This window comes from Labeo rohita, chromosome 6 (assembly GCF_022985175.1).
Source record: "Labeo rohita strain BAU-BD-2019 chromosome 6, IGBB_LRoh.1.0, whole genome shotgun sequence".
NCBI lineage: Eukaryota > Metazoa > Chordata > Actinopteri > Cypriniformes > Cyprinidae > Labeo > Labeo rohita.
The window spans coordinates 24992269-25012224 of record NC_066874.1 but is presented as its reverse complement, the minus strand read 5'-3'; the positions used below and the strand labels follow the sequence as shown (position 1 = coordinate 25012224).

Sequence of the window (19956 nt, the reverse complement as noted above, 5' to 3'; positions counted from 1 at the left end):
TTTCCAGCAGCATTACTCCAGTTTCAGTGTCACATGATCCTTCAGAAATCAATCTAATATGCTGATTTACTGTTCAAGAAACATTTTTTATTAATATTATCAATATTTAAAACAGTCACTAGAAAGATAGGTCTTTTTTTGGGGAATGAAATTATAGAAATTAATACTTTTAATTAGCAAGGATGCTTTAAATTGAAAAAAAGACAACAAAAACATCTATAATGTTACAAAAGATTTCTATTTCAGATAAATGCTGTTCTTCTGAACTTTCTATTTATCAAGTAAACTTGAAAAAAATCTACTCAACTGTTTCCAACATAATAATAATAAATGTTTCTGAGCAGCAAATCAGAATATTTTTTTCTTCTTCCTTGGGCTTGATTTTGAGCATTTTTGAACAGTATATTTAAATGTCTTCTCGTAAAAGCTTCACGATAATAGTCACCATATATGTTCTCACCTTGATCATCTGAGCGACGTAGCTCTCAGGCCCTGTGTATTCAGTGGAGTCCTTGACCCGCACCAGCACAATGAAATACAAGTAATGCCACAGGTTGTGCTCTTCCTTGATGTGCTCCTCAAACGTCACTGTTTTATTATCAAACTTATCTCTCTCCAGACCTGGGTGAACAAGCAGATAACCCAAAAAATACATTTCTTAATCACATGGGAAACCACATTTATGTTCGAGTATGAATGTTCATCTCATCTCACCGCAGATGAAACATGTGGTCTTAAGGATCTCCTCTTTCCTCTGCTTCTCACTCCTAAGGTCAGCAAATGTGTCAATGATGACACCAAAGATCAAATTCAACACAATGATGATCACCAGGAAGAAGAACAGAAGGTCATACACAACCCGTGCAGCGAACAGACGCTCCTGCAAGCATACAAGTTTAGCTTCAGGTTATTTAAAAAATGAACTATTATTGTAAATATATGCATCTGTGTACCTCCTTGGATGGCTTGCGCAGAACATCTCCAACTCCACCACCACTCCTGAGACCGTGACTCAGTACAGTGATCATACACATCCATAGAGAATCACACGCTCGCTCTACGTCATCTATAAATCCACACAAAACACAATGTAGAAGCTCTATTTCCCGTGACTTCCCGTGATTAGTTAATGTCAAACTACAAAATATTGTCTAAAATGGACCATATAATATATTAAATAATTAGATAACATGACTGAAGTAACTGGATCATGGCTGTCCATTTTAAGTTTAACTTTAGTAATAAATACAAGAATAATAATTAATAATATGTAATAATCCTTTATTTAAGTACATTCATCGATTAATACTGTTAGTAATATAATCATTAAAATTAATTTTAAAACTAGTTTACAGCCCTATTTTGTATGAATTTTACTGCTCACCCTCCTCAACCTCTGCAGGCAGACAGGACCCATTTTTCGCATTGCAGACCCCCTCAGGCAGGAAACTAGAAGCCAGATTTACTCCTTCCTCTGACACACATATTCAAATACAAGAGACATCATTTTCACACCAACCAGTGTGAACATTACTGATTTGTCTTGCTATGTCTGTGTGAATGTGTGTTACCCAGAGTGCCGTTGGAGATGCGGTTCACTTCCAGAATGAAGTCATCCTTAAAGAACATATATCCAACAATGGAGAAGAGGTAGACCAGGATCAAACCCAGAACAGCCGTCAGGACAATGGAGCGACCATTTCGTGTCACGCTCTTGATGACATTCAGAAGAGTCTCTTCCCTGTTCACCAGGTCAAACAACTACAAACACACAAATGTACAATTAGTTAAAATTAGTGGTCTAAATATTTGTACTAACAATAATTTGATTCTATGTTAAATCACTGACATTAGGTTGATATTTGTGTATGCATATAAAATAGAAAAAATAAGAAATAAAAAACATATTACTATTTATAATACAAAAAAGTACTATTTATTTATTTGTATTAAATTATTTAATTTATTCATTCATTCTCTTTGCTTATTTTATACAGTTGAGGTCAAAGGTTAAATGTTAAATATTTTACCAAAATAAGAGGGATCATACAAAGTGAACCTGAATGAGATATTTTACATAAAAGACATTTACATACAGTACACAAGAGAAAATTGTTGAATAGTTGAATTTATAAAAATGACCCAGTTCAAAAGCTCTAAATTACATGAATGATCCGCAGCTGTTTTTTTTAATTAGTGATAGTTGTTCACAAGTCCCCTGTTTGTCCCAAACAGTTAAATGATTTGTCCCAAACCGTATGATTTTGAGATCCATCTTTTCACACTAAGGACTCATATGCAACTATTACAGAAGGTTCAAACGCTCACTGATGCTTCAGAAGGAAACAAGATGCATTAAGAGCCGGGGGTGAAAACTTCTGAACAGAATGAAGATGTGTACATTTTTCTTATTTTGCCTAAATATCACATTTTTTCATTTAACACTGCCCTGCAGAAGCTACAGAAGATACTTAGATGTTTCCCAGAAGACAAAATAAGTTACATTTACCTTGATCTTCAAATTCAGAATGTTTTCACCCCCCAGCTCTTAATGTTTCCTTCTGAAGCATCAGTAAGCATTTGAACCTTCTGTAATAGTTGCTAATAAGTCCCTCAGTTGTCCTCAGTGTGAAAAGATGGATCTCAAAAATGATACAGTCGTTGTTGGAAATGGTTAAAATACATAAAATGACGAAAAACTGAAGAATTTGTGGGACCTGAAGGATTTTTCTGAAGAACAGCAGGCATTTTAACTGTTCAGGACAAACAAGGGACTCATAAACAACTATCACTAAACAAAAAAACACAGCTTTGGATCATTCAGGTAACAATACAGTATTAATTATCAAATATATATGTAAACTTTTGAACTGGGTAATTTTCATAAATTCAACTATTATTTTCTCTTGTGAACTATATGTAAACATCTTTCATGTGAAATATCTTAGGTCAATACTAAATAAAAAATTACATGCATTTTGTATAATTATTTTAGTAAAATAATTAACATTTTGCAGATTCTGCAAGGTGCATGTAAACTTTTGACCACACATCCAGACACTATTTTCAGTTTCGACATATGTTACTAAAGATGTGTTACTGTAAGGTTTTCAAACTAACCAGTAGACTGTAAAAGAAGACGTGTCCAAAAAGGCCCAGAGTGCAGATGAGAAGGTACAGCAGATGAAACAGGAACTCTTTATCCATCACCATCACCCGGTAACCACGGGTAAACGTCCCACGGTTACCCACAAAGCTCAGCATGAACACTATCTTATTACAAACCTGCACAGACACCAAATGAGGTCAGATAGTCAGTACAGACTGACACCACATAAGACTACTAGTAAAGAAACTGTGTGTGCAGTGTATGACTGTATGTGAACTTGTATGCACTCAAAACCTAACCCTCCCTTGTGTGTTTGTGTGAGTGAGATCTCACATTAAATGCTCCCAGGAGTGTCAGCATATGCTGCAGCCCCACTGAGAAGCCCAGCTGCAGAACACTGGAGATGACCAGAACTCGCACTGCGTTCGGCCTCGGGGACATCAACACAAAGCCCAATGAGCCCAACAAACACACCCATAGCAACAGAGAAAGAGAAGGATCCAGTGAACCTAAAACACACACACACACCACATGTAAGGTATAAATGTTCAAAGGGACATTGTGGAAAGAAAGGCTCGTGAATACAATACAAGAGAGGAACTAACTTTCACTCAGTCCGTCCAGAGGGTAAAAGAACGCCACCAACAGATTAATGAGAACAGCCAGGTTAAAAGACACATTACTCCAGAACGACATGTTCCGGCTACACCAGTACAGCACTGGTTGTGCTGAAAACAAAACGAGGGAGATACATTTGTGACCCTGGACCACAAAATTAGTCATAAGTAGCACAGATATATTTGTCGCAATAGTCAAAAATACATTGTATGGGTCAAAATGATTGGGGTTTTTTTTATGCCAAAATCATCAGGATATTACGTAAAGATCATGTTATATTAAAGTATTTTGTACAATTCCCATCGTCAATATATCAAAACTTAATTTTGGATTAGTAATATGCATTGCTCAGAACTTCATTTGGACAACTTTAAAGGGGATTGTTTCATTATTTTGATTTTTCGTCACAGATTCTAGATTTTCAAATAGTCGTATCTATCTTAACCAAATACTGTCCTATCCTAACAAACCGTCTGTCAACGGAAAGATTATTTATTCAGCTTTCAGATGATGTATAAATCTCAGTTTCAAAAAATAGACCCTTATAACTGGTTTTGTGGTCCAGGGTCACATTTCAGAAATTACGTACAGACAATTAAATTAATCTTAACACCAGAAAATGAACATACAAACACATATTTACCTCTTAGTTTTTTCTGCCACCTCATTTCATTAAAAAGGTCGTCTGCGTGCAGGAAGAAGTCATTTATTTTACTGCCCTGTTCGTCTCTCTCTGTACCATAGTATACACGCAGCTTGGACTCATTTGTGAGAAAAGAGCAGATATTTGGTACGGGAAACACAATCTGTTCCATAGTGCGATCCTGGCGGACTATCTATGTATACACACACATACATATGAGAACATAAGATGGGATTTTAAAAACAAAAAATGTGTTTCAAGATTTGTTAAAAGTGTTTGTGTGTTACCTCTATTTGTGCGGTGTGTTTTGTGTAATACTCCAGAGCTTGGTCCTCCCCACCTGGTTTCAGTAGTATTTGCAACTCCTTATTGTGACGCGACAGCTAAAATCGCAGGTTAAATCAGACCAGATTTAATTAATTGCTCTTAGATAAGGAGATTTGGTATTGTGATTGACTGTAAAAGTTAAACTTTTACTGATAAACTGACACTTGCTAACTGCCAAAAGTAAAACTGGCTTTAGTAATGAAATAACATGCTAATAAATATGCTTATCAGCCAGTAACGAAGAATGGTAATCTCACTCTTGCTGATGGAAGTGATGCATGTAAATCAAACTACTACACATCTGTCGTGACTTGCTTCTTCTGCCATAGTGCAAATGTACCATATATTTATAACTACAGTTTCACAGCTGAAAATATTTATGAATGGCAAATGTTCTCCTTATACCCTAGGCTGATAGATGTGGCAAAAGTTGTACAGGAGTGTGTGTGTGTGTGTGTGTGTACCTGATGTGCAAGGATGTAGATGTTGTGTCCAACATTGCGAGGTGAGGCAGCATGGTCCTCCCCGTTCTCCTGTTCGTCATCCTCAAACTCTGCTTCCCCCTGTTGGTAGGCCATCTTCATCACCTCCACCTTGAACAGGAACACACACAGCTAGGTTTGTGCAGATGTCGTAGTCAAAGAAATGTAATGTTTATGGATTACTATCTCTCTACACTGAATAACTCCAAGATAAAGTTAAAGCAAACCAGCATGTACTGGGATAATAACTCACTAGTTCTTTTGGTCTCATGTTGTACAGGATTCTTTCTGCATTCTCACTGTCATGACGGCTTTCCATGATGGCCAGCAGTAGCTTGGATGCATTATTCTAAGGAGAAAAGACAAATAATGCTACATGAAATGACCACAAAACCAATCATAGGGGTCAATCATAGAGGTCAAATGTTTGCTTTTAATAGCAATGGAAAGCTGTTTTTAAGAAATTGTAAAAATCCTGTAATTACAAATGACTAGAAAAATCATGTAAACAACAGTCTAATAAAAGTCTAAACCCATAAAATGAAAAGGTTTTTACTTTGTCAATTAAGAGTAAACTGATGTACCTTTAGTTCTAGAACCAGATCCATTCTCTTTCTGCCCAGTGGATTGATATCATTCAGAATCAATGCAATGATGATGTCAATGCCATTAGACTCATGAGTGGCAATGCAATTCTGCAATAAAAGCATAGCAGAACACTCAATACAGGACGTATGTTTATAAGTGATTGAAAGATTAGAACGGTGAAAAACTTGTGTACTTGCCTGGTTATCATGACAGGGCCCTTGACAGTATTCAGTGAGACTCTCTACAGTCTGATTAATGAGAGCCACATTATGCTGGTTGATATATAGCCCTAACAGCCCCAGGCCTCCTGTTGTGCTTCCACAGATACAGTCCAGGAACTGCAGGGTCTCACATACCAGGTTATAGTTGTTCTTGTTGTTCTGACAGCGCAGAAAATTCTGCAGGAAAAGAGAGAAAGTTCTAATCATACATGATACATCCACCTTATTTTTTTCTTGTAAGAGTGGGCACGGCCATTTGTAAATTTTATGGGTCTAGCTTTTGGTGTCATTTGCTTCCAGCTATTTTTAGCTGTACAAAACAGCTCTTTTTGCTGCTTGATATTGCAAACTGGTGTGTCTCTCCATGTTATTTTAATGTATTATCTTAATTACGAACACACTGGTTTGTAGTGCAAACAGTTTTACTGTTTCCTGCACTTTGTTGTTCTTCTCGTTATTTCCCTACATTGGCTAATGAACCGGAAGTCTCGTCCATAGGCTTACGCGTTGAAAAACAAGGTGAAAGACTGTATGATACGCCACAATACTGATAACTGTTAAAGTTTGTGACCCAACCTAAAATCAAACCCAAAAACAGTTGACTTACTTCAGGCTCAGGTCGGAAAGTGAATTACAAATCAGGCTAGAATGACAAAAAAAAGCTATAAAGGTGACAAAATGAGAGGCAGACAATCACACACACACCTGCAAGTCTCGATTATGGTTCTCACACAGCAGCTGTAGGAAGCGCAGGATTGGTTGCATGATGAGAATGACAGAGCTCATCTCGCCTTGCTCTGTTCCTTTATCTCCACCCCCTTTGTCCCCATCAGCAGTACCAAAAGCCTCCTCAGGATCAGCATCTCGTCGATATGAACCGTAGGCCTTCTTAGTCACAGCAGATGCCTCCAACAGCTGCTCACGGGTATCATCAGTCACCATGACACCTGAATTTTTTTCTGGAAAGGCAGAAAAAGATTATTTCTTATTTATAATCCGACATATCTTCTCATATAATAATATATCAAACTTTATAACATAACGCAGTGATCTCAAGTATTTGGACATTAAACCATGAATATCACTACATGAGAAAACAAAAAAACAAGGAATATCTATTGTAAAGAAAAATAATATGAGATGAGACATAAAGTACTGACTACCCGAACCTCTCCGGCGCTGTGGGGTATCTTTGTCTGGAGTGTTGTCATCACGCCGCTTGTTGCCCAGGTCACTGGTGTTCACAGTAACTGTGGCTTTGATCTCCAACTGAGCTGCTTTCATTCTATCATAGAACACCCTGAAAAACTTCTCGGAATTTTTGTCTTCTGTTAAACGTTTGAAAAATGAATGCTGCAACAAGATAAGAATGCAAACATCAGCAACGATCATTATGTTTATATGTTCTCTTAGGAACTTCAAATGTTCAGGAATTTGGGGTCAGTATGATTTTTAAGACATTTGTTCATCTTCAGACACAAATTAATGTATTTTTAATCCGAGAGCTTTCTGACTCTGCATGGACAGCAACACAGCTACTACATTCAAGGCCCAGTAAGGACATCGATAAAATAGTCCATGTGACATCAGTGGTTCAACCTTAATTTTATGAAGCTACGAGAATACTTTTTGTGTGGAAAGAAAACAAAAATAATGACTTTATTCAACAATTTATTTCCGGAATTGAATACATTATTAAATAAAGTTATTATTATTATCTTAATTTGTGTTCTGAAGATGAACTAAGGTCTTTCGGGTTTGAAATGACATGAGGGTGAGTAATTAATGACAGCATTTTAATTTCTGTGTGAACTATGCCTTTAAATAACACAACAGTGAATTATTTCACTGACAGGCCTTTCTGACCTGTATGATGGTGTTCCCGCCCTCCAACAGTGCAATGGCCAACAGGATGCTTTCGTGGAAGACACGGTCACTGGTAGCATTCATAATAAGATCGATGACAAGGTCAGATGCTCCTTCACGGTCTAGATGGCACTGCACCTCCATCAATGACATCTCAGCCCTGCTCAAACCCCCCTGAAGGCATACAAACACAAAAACAAATGTTAAATTAAAGCTACAAGCAGTGTTGAAAGGAAAACAGTGAACGGCGAGCAATATGCATTTAAAGTGATAAATATAGGAGGAATATGTCAAAGTCATTTATATGTCCCAAACTTCAGATGGCACAAAACTTGCAGAGAAAATTCAAAATAACAGACTTCCTGTTGGGTTTCGGACTTCGTACCTTGAGACTTTTTTGTAGGTGTTAGTGTGTTACATGTGTCTACCCAATTTCGTACATGTATGTGAAACAGAGCTGGAGTGGCACTTCGTTGAAATTTTATAGGTGGCGCTATCAGATGTAAATTTTCATCACTTCTGGCGCGTGTGCAAAGTTTCATGAGTTTTCGAGCATGTTTAAGCCCTCAAAAATGCGTATCATTTTGGAGAAGAAAAAACCTTGCAATCCAATAGGGTCCTCGTACCTCGGTGCTCGCACCCTAATTATATCACAAACATTCCCAGAAGCTACAATGAAAAATTAACCCACCTGGCTGGCTCTTGATTGGTCCTACAGGTGTCAGGGCGGAGTTACTGAAGGCGGTCAGACTGTCTCTCCGCCCACCACTCCTGAAGCCATAGTAACGATTGACGAGCAGCTGCCGAAGTGCCTCCCCCTGTGTTGAGAGTGTGTATGAGAAAGTGTGTTTCAATGTGCTTCTTATTTTTGGACTTTTTTTGCCATTGTTGTTTTGGCTTGTGCACCCCATGGCTGTAAAGCAGTATTCTTTGGAACAATATGTATCACTAAAGGAATAGTTATTGTTGATCCAGGGCAGCTGAGATGTACAGATAAGTGGTTGGAGAGCAGGGTTAGGTGAAGTTAGTGACCTACCCTCCTCCGATCCTCCAGCTGTTTGGGTGGCAGACTCACATCCACCACCTGAGTGAGTGAGCAGAGTGGACAACAGAACACTAACACAGAGTTAGTAGAGTATCATCATGCAACAATCTCCAGCTCTATGCTAGCATGCTTGGTGTTATAATAATATAATATCATTGGACAAAAATGGCAAATTATGTGGTCAGCTCATAGTGAACTAGTTAGTTACGCCACAGAAGTGATTTATGAGTTATATTAGGATTAAATAGAATAGAATGTTTAAAAAACAGAAATGTAAGTGGACAGATTACATACAAAATGAGAATATTATGGTCAGAATAAAAGGTCTGTAACATACCAGTTAATATACAAACTCTCCAAATGTTCAGTTATTACCCAAATAATTTCTAAATATTAAGATGGAACGATTGTTCCTTAATCTTTCAGAACAATCACAGATTTTATCATAACATCATTTTGTATGAGCAAAACTATTAAAACACCAGAAAATGGTGTGTATTTCTTATTGAAACAGGAATTTAAGGTAGAGCTTAGGTCATATTTTATATTTCGATTCTGCAGGATGGAAGAAGAAAGCAGATAAAAAGAAGATAAATATACAAGGGGAAGATGGGATGAATGACAAAAAGAGGACAACCTCAGTGACATCCATCTCATCATCAAATCCCAGTAGCTGAAAAAGAGGAGTGAAGGACGGGGTTAATGAAAGAGTGGACATACTTCAAATTAAGCCAGTAACTATTAGTGATATGAGCGTTAACAGGAAGACATTACAGAGGAAATGTGATCATCAACTCAAACTTAAGCAAAGGTGCTATTACGGGACTTGCATTTGTGATTAAGAGAAAACATGCAGACACTACAAATGAAGACAGTATGTGTAGAGGACAATGCCATCAGCCTCTCACAACACTTTACTTAAGATGTTTTGCTATCATATCTCTGTTCTACCTTAAGGATTTTTTTTGTGACCACAGCTAAAACACTCAATCTCTTTATGTTTTTGTGGTAAATACCTTCTCTCCATATCCTCTGTCTTTGGTCATCATCTCTCTGAGTGTCTGCAGAACTTTGATACAAAGCCTCTCCTCATTTTCCTCTAGAAGTTGCTTGGTGTGTTTTATCAACCTGGACAAAAAGCAGATAAAAGTAAGCTAGTGTAATTTAAACATATAAGGAATGACAATATAATATTGCATCATTAATAAGTATTAAGGGGACAGTTCACCCAAAAATACAAATTCTGTCATTAATTACTCACTCGTTCCAAACCAGTAAGACCTTTGTTCATCTTCAGAACAGAAATTAAGATATTTTTGATGAGAGCTGAGAGCTTTTTGACCATGCATATATGTGACCCTGGACCACAAAACCAGTCTTAAGTCACTGAGGTTTTTGTATGGGTCAAAATTATTGAATTTTCTTTTATGGCAAAAATCATTAGGAAATTAGGTGAAATGTAAATGTATGAAAACTAATTTTTGATTAGTCATATACATTGTTAAGAACATTATTTGAAGAACTTTAAAAGGCAATTTTTTGCACCCTCAGATTCCTGATTTTTAAATAGTTGTATCTCGGCCAAATATTGTCATATCCTAACAAACCATACATCAATGGAAAGCTTATTTAGCAGCTTTCATGTGTGTATAAATCTCAATTTTGAAAAATATGACCCTTATGACTGGTTTTGCAATCCAGGGTCACATATAGCAATGCAACTGACACATTCAAGGCCCAGAAAGGTGGTAAGGACCTTGATGAACAAAGGTTTTACAAGTTTAGAATGACATAAGGGGGGAGTAATTAATGACAAAATTTAAATTTTTGGGTGAACTATCCCTTTAAGTTATAATAAGTGATACAGTATTTTATTACAGTGTTATATATTATTAGATTAAAGACAATGCAGGGTTATTTTTGAGACCAAAAGAGTTCATCATACTTGCAGATGAAGCCTCCACTCTCACACTTGCGATGGGCTTCGGTGTGCTCTGGGAACAGCAGTTCTGGACGATGGAGTACGTCCACCAATACAGACAGCTCAGCCTGAACCAGAGGCCTCAACCGCTCCTCCAGCGCAGACACTATATCCTACAGACACACATACACACACATACACATGCACAAGCACACGTTCACCACACACCCTAACAAAGTAAGGCACTGAGGCAAAACAATTAAATGCATGTTTAATGAGAGGAACTATAGGAGAGAGATGGATGATTACTAACATGATATCATAGCTCTCTTTCATTAGGTTTAGAAGACAGAGGCAATATCACTCACCTGGAGCCTTTCAATAATGTTGCGGTAGTCTCGGGAGGTGGTCATAACAGAATCTCGTCGTGTGGCATTACGGACGGATTGTCTCCAGCTGAGGGCTGTCTTCTGCACTATGTTGTTGGATTTCATAAACAGATTATTCACCTGACAGTCCAAATCCACAGGAATGGCTATGGCTCTGCCTTTAGCTGCACAATAATAAACAGATCAAAACACATACATTTAGGGTTATGCATTTACACATGAAAAACAAGCAATGAGCTTTAACACACACATCGAAATCGATATGAAAACATTTATTATGTTGGCTTGAAAATGCCAATTTACTGATCTACAATTTGTACAGTAAGACTTACAGTGTGCTTAACCCGTCTATCACTAGCAAAGCTTAATGACTATCCTGAACACCATGCTAACTCATGTTAGCAACATACTAAAACATGTTAGCAATGTGCTAATCATGCTAACAACATGTTAAAAACATACTAGCAACATGTTAATCATGCTACAACATGCCAACAACATGCTAATCATGTTAAACAAATAGCATGTTCAACATGTAACAACATGGTAATTGTGCTTAAAAAAGGCTAGGAACGCACTATAAACATGCTAGCAATATGCTAATCATGCTAAAAACTTGCTAACTACATGTTAACAATGGTAACAACATGCCAATAATGTTAAAAACATGCTAGCAACATGCTAGTCATGCTATAAACGTTACAAATACAAGAAATCATGCTAGAAAGAGTCTAGCAACATGCTAATCATGCTAAAAACAGACTAATTATGCTAGAAACATGCAAATTCGCAAATCGATTATTCTAGAGAAAATGCTATCAACACGCTAATCATGCTCAAATTTGCCAACAACATGCAAAAACATGTTAGCAACATGGTAATTGTGCTAGAAACATGCTAAAAATGTGTTAATCATGCTAAAAAAAAGACTAGAAAACGTGTTAAACTGTTAGCATGTTTAACATGTAACAACATGGTAATTGTGCTTAAAAAAGACTAATAACACACTAAAAACATTTTAACAAGATTCTAATCATGCTAAAACATGTTAAAACATGGTATCAATTTACTTATCATGCTAGAAATATGCTAACAACATGATGATCATGTTAGAAGATGCTAATCATGCTAAAACATGTTAGAAACATGCTAATCATGTTAAAACATGCTAATAATGTGCTAATCATGCTGAACATGCTTACAACATGCAAACTATTCTAGAAGATGCTAACAACATGCTTATCATGCTAAAACATGCTAAAACAGGGTATCAACTTTGCTAATCATGCTAGAAACATGTTAACAACATGATCATATTAAAAGATGTTAATCTTGCTAAACATGCTAACAACATGCAAATTATTCTAGAAAGATGCTAACATGCTGGCGGCATTTTTATCATGTTTGAAACATGTTAACAGCATGCTAATCATGTTACAAACAAGTTAAAACATGCCAATCCTACTAAAACATGCTAACAACATGCGAATAATGCTAGAAACATACCATAGTAACATCTTATTAACATGCTAATCATGTTAAAACATGCTAACGATGTGGTAATCATACTAAAACACACTAGAATCACACTAATCATGCTAGAAACACTGGCAACACGAGAATCATGCTGAAAACATGCTAACAACATGCTAATTATGCTAGAAACATAGCATAGTAACATCCTATCAACATGCTAATCATGTTAAAACATGCTAGCAATGTGGTAATCATACTAAAATGTACTAGAATCACACTAATCATGGTAGAAACACCAGCAACATGAGAATCATGCTAAAAACTTGCTAACAACATGTTAACAACACGTTAATCATGCTGGAAACAAGCTTATCGTGCTAGAAACACAATTCTAATCATGAACCACTTTTCAATACAATTACACAATTCAATACTATTACACAACCGAAGCTGATATTATGACAGTTAAAAACAGCTGGTGGAAATGATGCTCTTACCCACGTCACTCAGCACTTTGATGCAAGCTTCCACATTGCCCTTCTGACTCGGGAGCAGCCAATTGCAGTGATACACACGGAAAACTCCCTGCAGCAGCTGCACAAACACTGGCTGCCGTGTCTGAGAAACAGAGAGAGAGATGTCACATCTACAGAATATACAAAATAATGCTGAGGTGTACTGGGCTGCCGGAAGACACTGTGTTACCTGCAAACTTGTGCTCTGGTCTGAGAATGGTGAGCTGAAAAAGGTGGTGACAATGCTCATGATGGTCTCAGTAACGTAGCGCTCCAGAACTGTGTCAGCGTGCTTACGGTCGCTCGTGTTATTGCACACCTACAGGAAGCCACGTTTAATGTCTGAACATCGAGGCCATATTGCGAGTATATCTGTGAGTATTTCTGTCTTACTCTGCAGATGTCCACCAGGAAATCATCAAAAAGTTTCCACATGTGATTGCTGGTGTAGATTTCCTTCATCTCAACCTCGGTATCCACATAGCAGTGATTCAGGAAATTCACATAGGCAATCTTCACCTACATACAAAGTATTATGTTCACATACTATAAAGTTGCATACAAATGATTTTTTAACAACCTAAATCTAAAAATATTTAACACTTTCATCAAAGACAAACACTTTTGGGCTTTATTCCCCTGGCGTACACACCTCAGGGATGCAGTCCTCGTGAGTGACGACACGTACAATATCGTCGAGGGGGAGCAGGGAGTTGCATTTGATCTCAGTGTAGACGTTCTTCCCTTCAGTGCACACAGCCAACAACTCCACTAAGTGAATATGATACCTGCAAGAGTCAATGAAACTAAATCCAATACCCATAATGGCAAACATTTAAAAGGAAAAAGCTCAAAGAAAATACATTTACAAACTTGTATGATTTTGTAAAACATTAATAATAAATGCTATTACCACCCCTGTGTAACATACATAACATAGGATTACACATATAAGAATAAAGAAATATAAGAAAAAATGTCAATTATATAAACACACACACAATAAATGTACGATAAAAACTACAAAAGAGTCCCATAGACTTTCATTGAGGGGGTCAAAACTTTTGTACAGTAAGACTTACAGAGTGTTTAAGCTATCACTAGCAAAGCTTAAGGACTAAGACAACATGCTAAATCGTGCTAACAACATGCTATTCATGCCAGAAACATGCTAACATGCTAATCATGCTAACAACATGTTAAAAACATATTAATCATGCTAAAAACAGGGTAACAACATGCTTATCGTGTTAAAAACATGTTAATTATGCTATAAACATGTTAGCAGCATGCTAGTAACATGATAATCATGTTAGCAACATGCAAACAACATGTTAATCATGGTAATCATAGCAACATGGTAAAACATGCTAGTTACGTTAAAACATGTTAATAATGTTAACAACACGTTAACAACATGTTAATCATGCTAGAAACATAATAGAAATATGCTAATCATGCTAGAAACATGTTAATAATATGCTAATCATGCTAACAACATGTCTAATCATGCTAAAACATGTTAGCAACATGATAATCATGTTAAAACATGTTCACATGTTACTCATGCTATAAACATGTTAGCAGCATGCTAATAACATGATAATATATTAGTAACATGCTAGCAATATGCTAATAATGCTAAAACATGCTAATAATTCTAACAACACGTTAATATCATGTTAATCATGCTAGAAACATACTAGAAATGTGCTAATCATGCTAAAAACATGTTAACAACATGATAAATCATGAATTAGCAATATGTTAGAAACAAGCTAGCAACATGTTAGTAACATGCTATCAATATACTAAAACATGCTAATTATGAGAGAAACACTATAAATATGCTATTCACGCTAAAAAGATGCTACTCATGCTAAACCATGCTAATCAACCTAGATGCATGCTAATCATACTAGAAACAGGATTAGCAACATGCTAGCACACACACAAAATGTATACAATGTAAAAAAAAAAAAACATTTTACTAAATAAAATGTTATTTATAGTATTTGGATTTTTAAAATATGGTTCACATTTAGAAATGGAGACAGGGCACTACTATGTATAATCTATATTTTGTAATTTTATATTTAATTATTTAGATATTTATATTAAAAATAATTTAATTTGACTAGACACAATGTAAATTATATTATATATAATAATTATAACTATTTAATATAATTATATATTCAATTATATATTAAATAATGTAAAATCCTAATTATGTTATATTGCAGTATATATTCTATTTGTATTTTTAATATATATTTGCATTTTTATGGGGACAGCGACAATAAACCTCTATACCTGAGTGCACTGCTCTCATCGAGTCGTTCCCTCTCAAGACGCATCATTTGAACCAATGACTGAAACGATGCCCGGTCATTATAGAACACCAGCACATCCTCACCTGCTGTCACCAACTAAATACACACAAATAATTTCACCAGTCTGAGGAAAACAGGTCAGAAAAGTAGAAAGATTCATCTCAGAAATTGTTTGTCTGGCCCACAGACCTCAGCCATGACGATGTCTTGACATTTCTTGATGAACTTGTTCTCAGCCTTGACGATGGTCTGGAGGAACTTGAGGTAGTGGACACTGCGTCCGTGCGTCTCAATGCAATGCACAAAGTGCTGCACTACCCGCTCGTTTATCTCACTACACAACTGGAAATTATTCATGAAGATATGCTGCATGGTCACCGCCTCTAAAATCTAAAAACAGAAAGCCAGAGACAGGATTAGACAATAAACAATTGAAATGCACAGTGCATTTGTGTGTTTATTTATGCATGCTCTCACCCCAGGGTTGAGGAACAGGTTAATGTGTTTGTGAAGAAGTGCCTGGTTCTGTTGATTTCCGGCACAAAAGTTTTGAAGGAACTGATGAGCTAAAGTCATAATCTCTTGCATCTGAACATCCTCCCCCTAAAATGCAACAAACACACATGAAAACACATGAACATTAGCCCTTTCAGTTCCACAACGGCTCATACGCACCTTCTCATAAGGGATCTGCAACAGTTCCAGGACCACACTGTGAGCTCCCATGTTTCTGAGGAGCCGCTGCTGCTGTTTCTTATTCTTCTTGCCAGAGATGCCCTCCAAAACACACAGTTTGCTCAGCCTCAGCAGGATCTACACACACAAATATAACACTACTTTAAAACACAAGACACACTTCACAGAACATCCTACTTGCTTGTCAAAACCTACAAACTCCATAAAACATAGACACAATCCACCTCCTTCACAACTCTGTAGTTTGAGCTGCTGGTACTCTCCACTTTGGGTTTGTCTGAGTTGACGACACCCTGTTAGAGCAGAAAAATATCCAATCATAATATAATTCCCTAGGTTTCAGAAAAATGAAATTATGTAGTATTTTTTTAAGTCAGCTATGAACCGATAACAACATCCTGACCTTGTGGTGGGCTTCAGTGGTGACCTCCCCAGCGTCCAGTCCAGAGTCTGACCCCTGTCTCTTATACACCCACAGCTCTGATTTCTCCACTATAGACCTCAGCTGGTCCAAATCTGACTTGATCTGCTTGTAATTGTCCACATCCTGACTAGTCACCAGGAGCTGAACCTAAAATAAATAAATTGCCTATTACTACTAATAGAAAGAAAAGTAAGAATGAATACTGACATGGATGAATAAATAAAAAAATAGATGGATAGACAGATGAATACCTGCTTAAAGGCCTGTAAGACTTCCTGCCGCTGGCTAAAGTGTCGGAAAAGGAGGTGAAGTGCCCGTGATACCAGTGGAGGATAGTCATGCATGGTCAGGTGCAGCAAGACCCTCAGAAACGTCCGGCCACCGTGATCATCTAGATCTAGTGGGGTGTTTTCTTCACTAGATACACAAACACACAGATTCACACATGTGCAGCACACAAACATAAGACAAATTATCAATGAGCACCATCTTCTTACCTTCCTCCAAAAATCCCCTCCGCTTGCTCTTCAATGTGTTCAAAGTCCAGCGCTCCTAACAAAGACAGTGGTCATTCAGACAACATTTTTCCTATATCAGCTGATACTGACACAAAACACACATTTGCTCATTTCACCTTGAACACTGGCAGGAGAATCCTGGTTTACGGACGGCTCTGTTTGAGAGTTGCTTTCGTCAAACTCTGTTTTAAAGATACAGAGCAGGCAGGAGATCCTGTAGTCCAACCGGACATTTAAAATGAACTACATGAAGAAAAGAAGAGCATGAATAAATATTTTTTGAACTTATACACAACTAGTTTGGCGTTTTCTTGGCATTCAGGTCATGAATTTTTCAATTATGGACTAAGATGTGTTTTAACACCTGTAGGATCTCAATGATCTTGAGTTTGGTGTCCATAACCAGTATGTCTTGTTTCTGAGGTTCACTCTGGGCTTTAACTTCATCTCTGTCGGGAGGGCTGAGGTTGGAGACTGGCAAAAATCCCCCACCCCTCAACACCACCTGTGTCATCAGCTCTCCCACTCCATGGATGGACCGCATCACATTACTTCCTACAGAGACATCAGAAAAGACAGCAGTTTTTGACTATACATGCCATTTTTGGGGACACTTTCTGGCCAGGGTTTCTATATTGCCTAAAATATCCAGGCTTCGGCATTGTTTTCCTGTTTTCAAACTTGCTGAATGTAATGAGCAAAAGTAGCTTGACCAATAACATGCAGGCATTGTACATAATTGACCAGTCGTGGCGCGTGAGAAAGTAAAATCTACAGAGCAGCTAAAGCGATACAAATACGCATACATAGTAAGTGTATTAAGTGCTGCGCAGACCGATCGTTGTATGACATCAAAGTACCTTGAGAGCGATTCGAAAGCATAAGGAGCCATCTGCTCTGCTCTCTATAGCTCTCACGGTACTTAGATTTTGTACAACGATCAAACTGCGCAGTGCAAACATGGATATTTTAGGCAATACAGACATCCTGGCCAGGACATGTCCAGGAAAAATGGCACGTATGGTCACCCTAATTTTTCAGAAGTGTGATTTACTTGAAATGAAAACTTTTTAATCTACACTGTAAAACAAGGTAACCTGCAATTGTTCCACTACTGAATGAAAAATAAAAAAAAGGTAAGCGTGACATTTTTTCGTACAATTTCAAAATCACAATTCTTACATTTTTCTCCAAACTATGAAAAATAAACACGTATTTGCGAGTTAAGTCAGAATTGTAAGAACTCACAATTCTGATAATAAATCAGTCTTTCCCCCCTCAGAATTTGACTTTATAACACAGTTGTGAGAAAAAAAGTAATAACTGCGAGATACAAGCTCGCATTTGCAAGAAAAGTTTTAATCATGCAATTCTGACTTTATTTCTCACAATTATGAGTTTATATCTCACAATTATGACTTTTTAACTCACAATTGCGAGTTTATATCTCGCAATTTGGATTTTATAACTCACAATTGTTTTTATATCTCAATTCAGAGAAAAAAAAATCAGAATTGCAAGTTTGTATTACACAATCCTGAGAAAAAAGTTAGAATTGTGAGTTTCTATCTCGCAATTCTGACTTTATAACTTGCAATTGTGAGTTTTGCCTTGCAATTCTGACTTTATAATTTGGAATTGCAAGTTTATATCATGCAATTCTAAGAAAAAAATCTGAATTTTGAGTTAATATCTCATAGTTCTGACTTTATAGCTCGCAATTGTGAGTTTAAATCGCACTATTCTGACTTTATAATTCGCAACTACAAGTTTATATCATGCAGTTCTGAGAAAAAAAAATCAGAATTGTGAGTTTCTATCATGCAATTCTGACTTTATAACTCGCAATTGGGAGTTTTGTCTCGCAATTCTTACTTTATAACTCACAACTGTAAGTTTATATCATGCAATTCTGAGAAAAAAATCTGAAATGTGAGTTTCTATCATGCAATTCTGACTTTATAATTTGCAGTTGTGAGTTTTGTCTCGCAATTCTGACTTTATAATTCACAATCACAAGTTTATATCATTTAATTCTGAGAAAAAATCAGAATTGCGAGTTAATATCTCACAATTCTGACTTTATAACTCGCAACTGCGAGTTTATATCTCGCCATTCTGATTTTATAACTCGCAGTTGTGTTTATATCTTGCAATTCTGACTTTATAACTCACAATTGAAAGTTTATATCTTGCAATTCTATTGGAAAAAGTCATAACTTTTTTTTTTTTTTGAGTCCATAGGTAGTTGTGTTTCGGACCTTTGCCACGTTCTCCAGGCAGCTTGATGGGAAAGGGAGTGCTGATATGGACACAGTCCAGGATGGCTAGCAGGATTTTGGTCAACCTTAGCAGATCACTGAAGTTATAGAAGCCAAAATATATAAGGTTCCTTGCCAGGTTTACCACCTATAGAACAGACAGTGGAAAAGAGTGTTAAAAAATGTAAAAAAAACAAAAAACGTACATTGTTAACTGTGCCAGACAAATATTGATGTTTTTTAATACAGCGCAATCTATAATGAGCTTGAGATATGAAGTAACATACCTCAAAAGTGAGCTTGTTTTTCTCCTTGTCTGAAAACGGGAAACTCTGGCACACAACATCACGTAGATAATTCTCAACAAACTCCATTGTCTGCGAAAAACGCTCCTTCACCTCATCACGTGATGTCCCGTCGTTATCATAACTGGTCAGAAACAGAAAAACAACAAATCTTGATGGACAGACCACTCACTTGAAGGGTTTATCACTGTGCGCTGTTTTTTGTGAACCACTTAC

At 36.8% G+C, this 19956-nt stretch overlaps 1 protein-coding gene across 11 annotated transcripts in view; it reads right to left on the bottom strand.

The window, feature by feature from the left end:
* Positions 1 to 19956, bottom strand: part of itpr1a (inositol 1,4,5-trisphosphate receptor, type 1a) — a 38452-nt gene that overhangs the window by 2338 nt on the left and 16158 nt on the right. For 2 of the 11 annotated variants that reach the window (XM_051112448.1, XM_051112450.1), the window contains 39 exons: positions 19723 to 19864; positions 19436 to 19583; positions 17539 to 17729; positions 17291 to 17417; positions 17154 to 17208; positions 16908 to 17073; positions 16636 to 16803; positions 16457 to 16525; positions 16212 to 16349; positions 16014 to 16139; positions 15726 to 15926; positions 15517 to 15632; positions 13853 to 13988; positions 13594 to 13719; positions 13391 to 13519; positions 13183 to 13303; positions 11189 to 11373; positions 10845 to 10993; positions 9916 to 10027; positions 9537 to 9572; positions 8891 to 8938; positions 8547 to 8672; positions 7855 to 8028; positions 7149 to 7341; positions 6694 to 6947; positions 5965 to 6165; positions 5764 to 5874; positions 5433 to 5528; positions 5162 to 5290; positions 4658 to 4753; positions 4371 to 4563; positions 3715 to 3837; positions 3443 to 3618; positions 3121 to 3285; positions 1572 to 1761; positions 1385 to 1474; positions 954 to 1066; positions 715 to 880; positions 461 to 621 (listed from right to left, as the gene is read on the bottom strand). In XM_051112448.1, the coding sequence (XP_050968405.1) occupies positions 461 to 621; positions 715 to 880; positions 954 to 1066; positions 1385 to 1474; positions 1572 to 1761; positions 3121 to 3285; positions 3443 to 3618; positions 3715 to 3837; positions 4371 to 4563; positions 4658 to 4753; positions 5162 to 5290; positions 5433 to 5528; positions 5764 to 5874; positions 5965 to 6165; positions 6694 to 6947; positions 7149 to 7341; positions 7855 to 8028; positions 8547 to 8672; positions 8891 to 8938; positions 9537 to 9572; positions 9916 to 10027; positions 10845 to 10993; positions 11189 to 11373; positions 13183 to 13303; positions 13391 to 13519; positions 13594 to 13719; positions 13853 to 13988; positions 15517 to 15632; positions 15726 to 15926; positions 16014 to 16139; positions 16212 to 16349; positions 16457 to 16525; positions 16636 to 16803; positions 16908 to 17073; positions 17154 to 17208; positions 17291 to 17417; positions 17539 to 17729; positions 19436 to 19583; positions 19723 to 19864 (5446 nt within the window). Of the gene's footprint in view, positions 1 to 460; positions 622 to 714; positions 881 to 953; positions 1067 to 1384; positions 1475 to 1571; positions 1762 to 3120; positions 3286 to 3442; positions 3619 to 3714; positions 3838 to 4370; positions 4564 to 4657; positions 4754 to 5161; positions 5291 to 5432; positions 5529 to 5763; positions 5875 to 5964; positions 6166 to 6693; positions 6948 to 7148; positions 7342 to 7854; positions 8029 to 8546; positions 8673 to 8890; positions 8939 to 9536; positions 9573 to 9915; positions 10028 to 10844; positions 10994 to 11188; positions 11374 to 13182; positions 13520 to 13593; positions 13720 to 13852; positions 13989 to 15516; positions 15633 to 15725; positions 15927 to 16013; positions 16140 to 16211; positions 16350 to 16456; positions 16526 to 16635; positions 16804 to 16907; positions 17074 to 17153; positions 17209 to 17290; positions 17418 to 17538; positions 17730 to 19435; positions 19584 to 19722; positions 19865 to 19956 lie in introns of all 11 variants that reach the window. The other 9 variants (XM_051112444.1, XM_051112447.1, XM_051112453.1 and 6 more) reach the window with 7 other exon arrangements.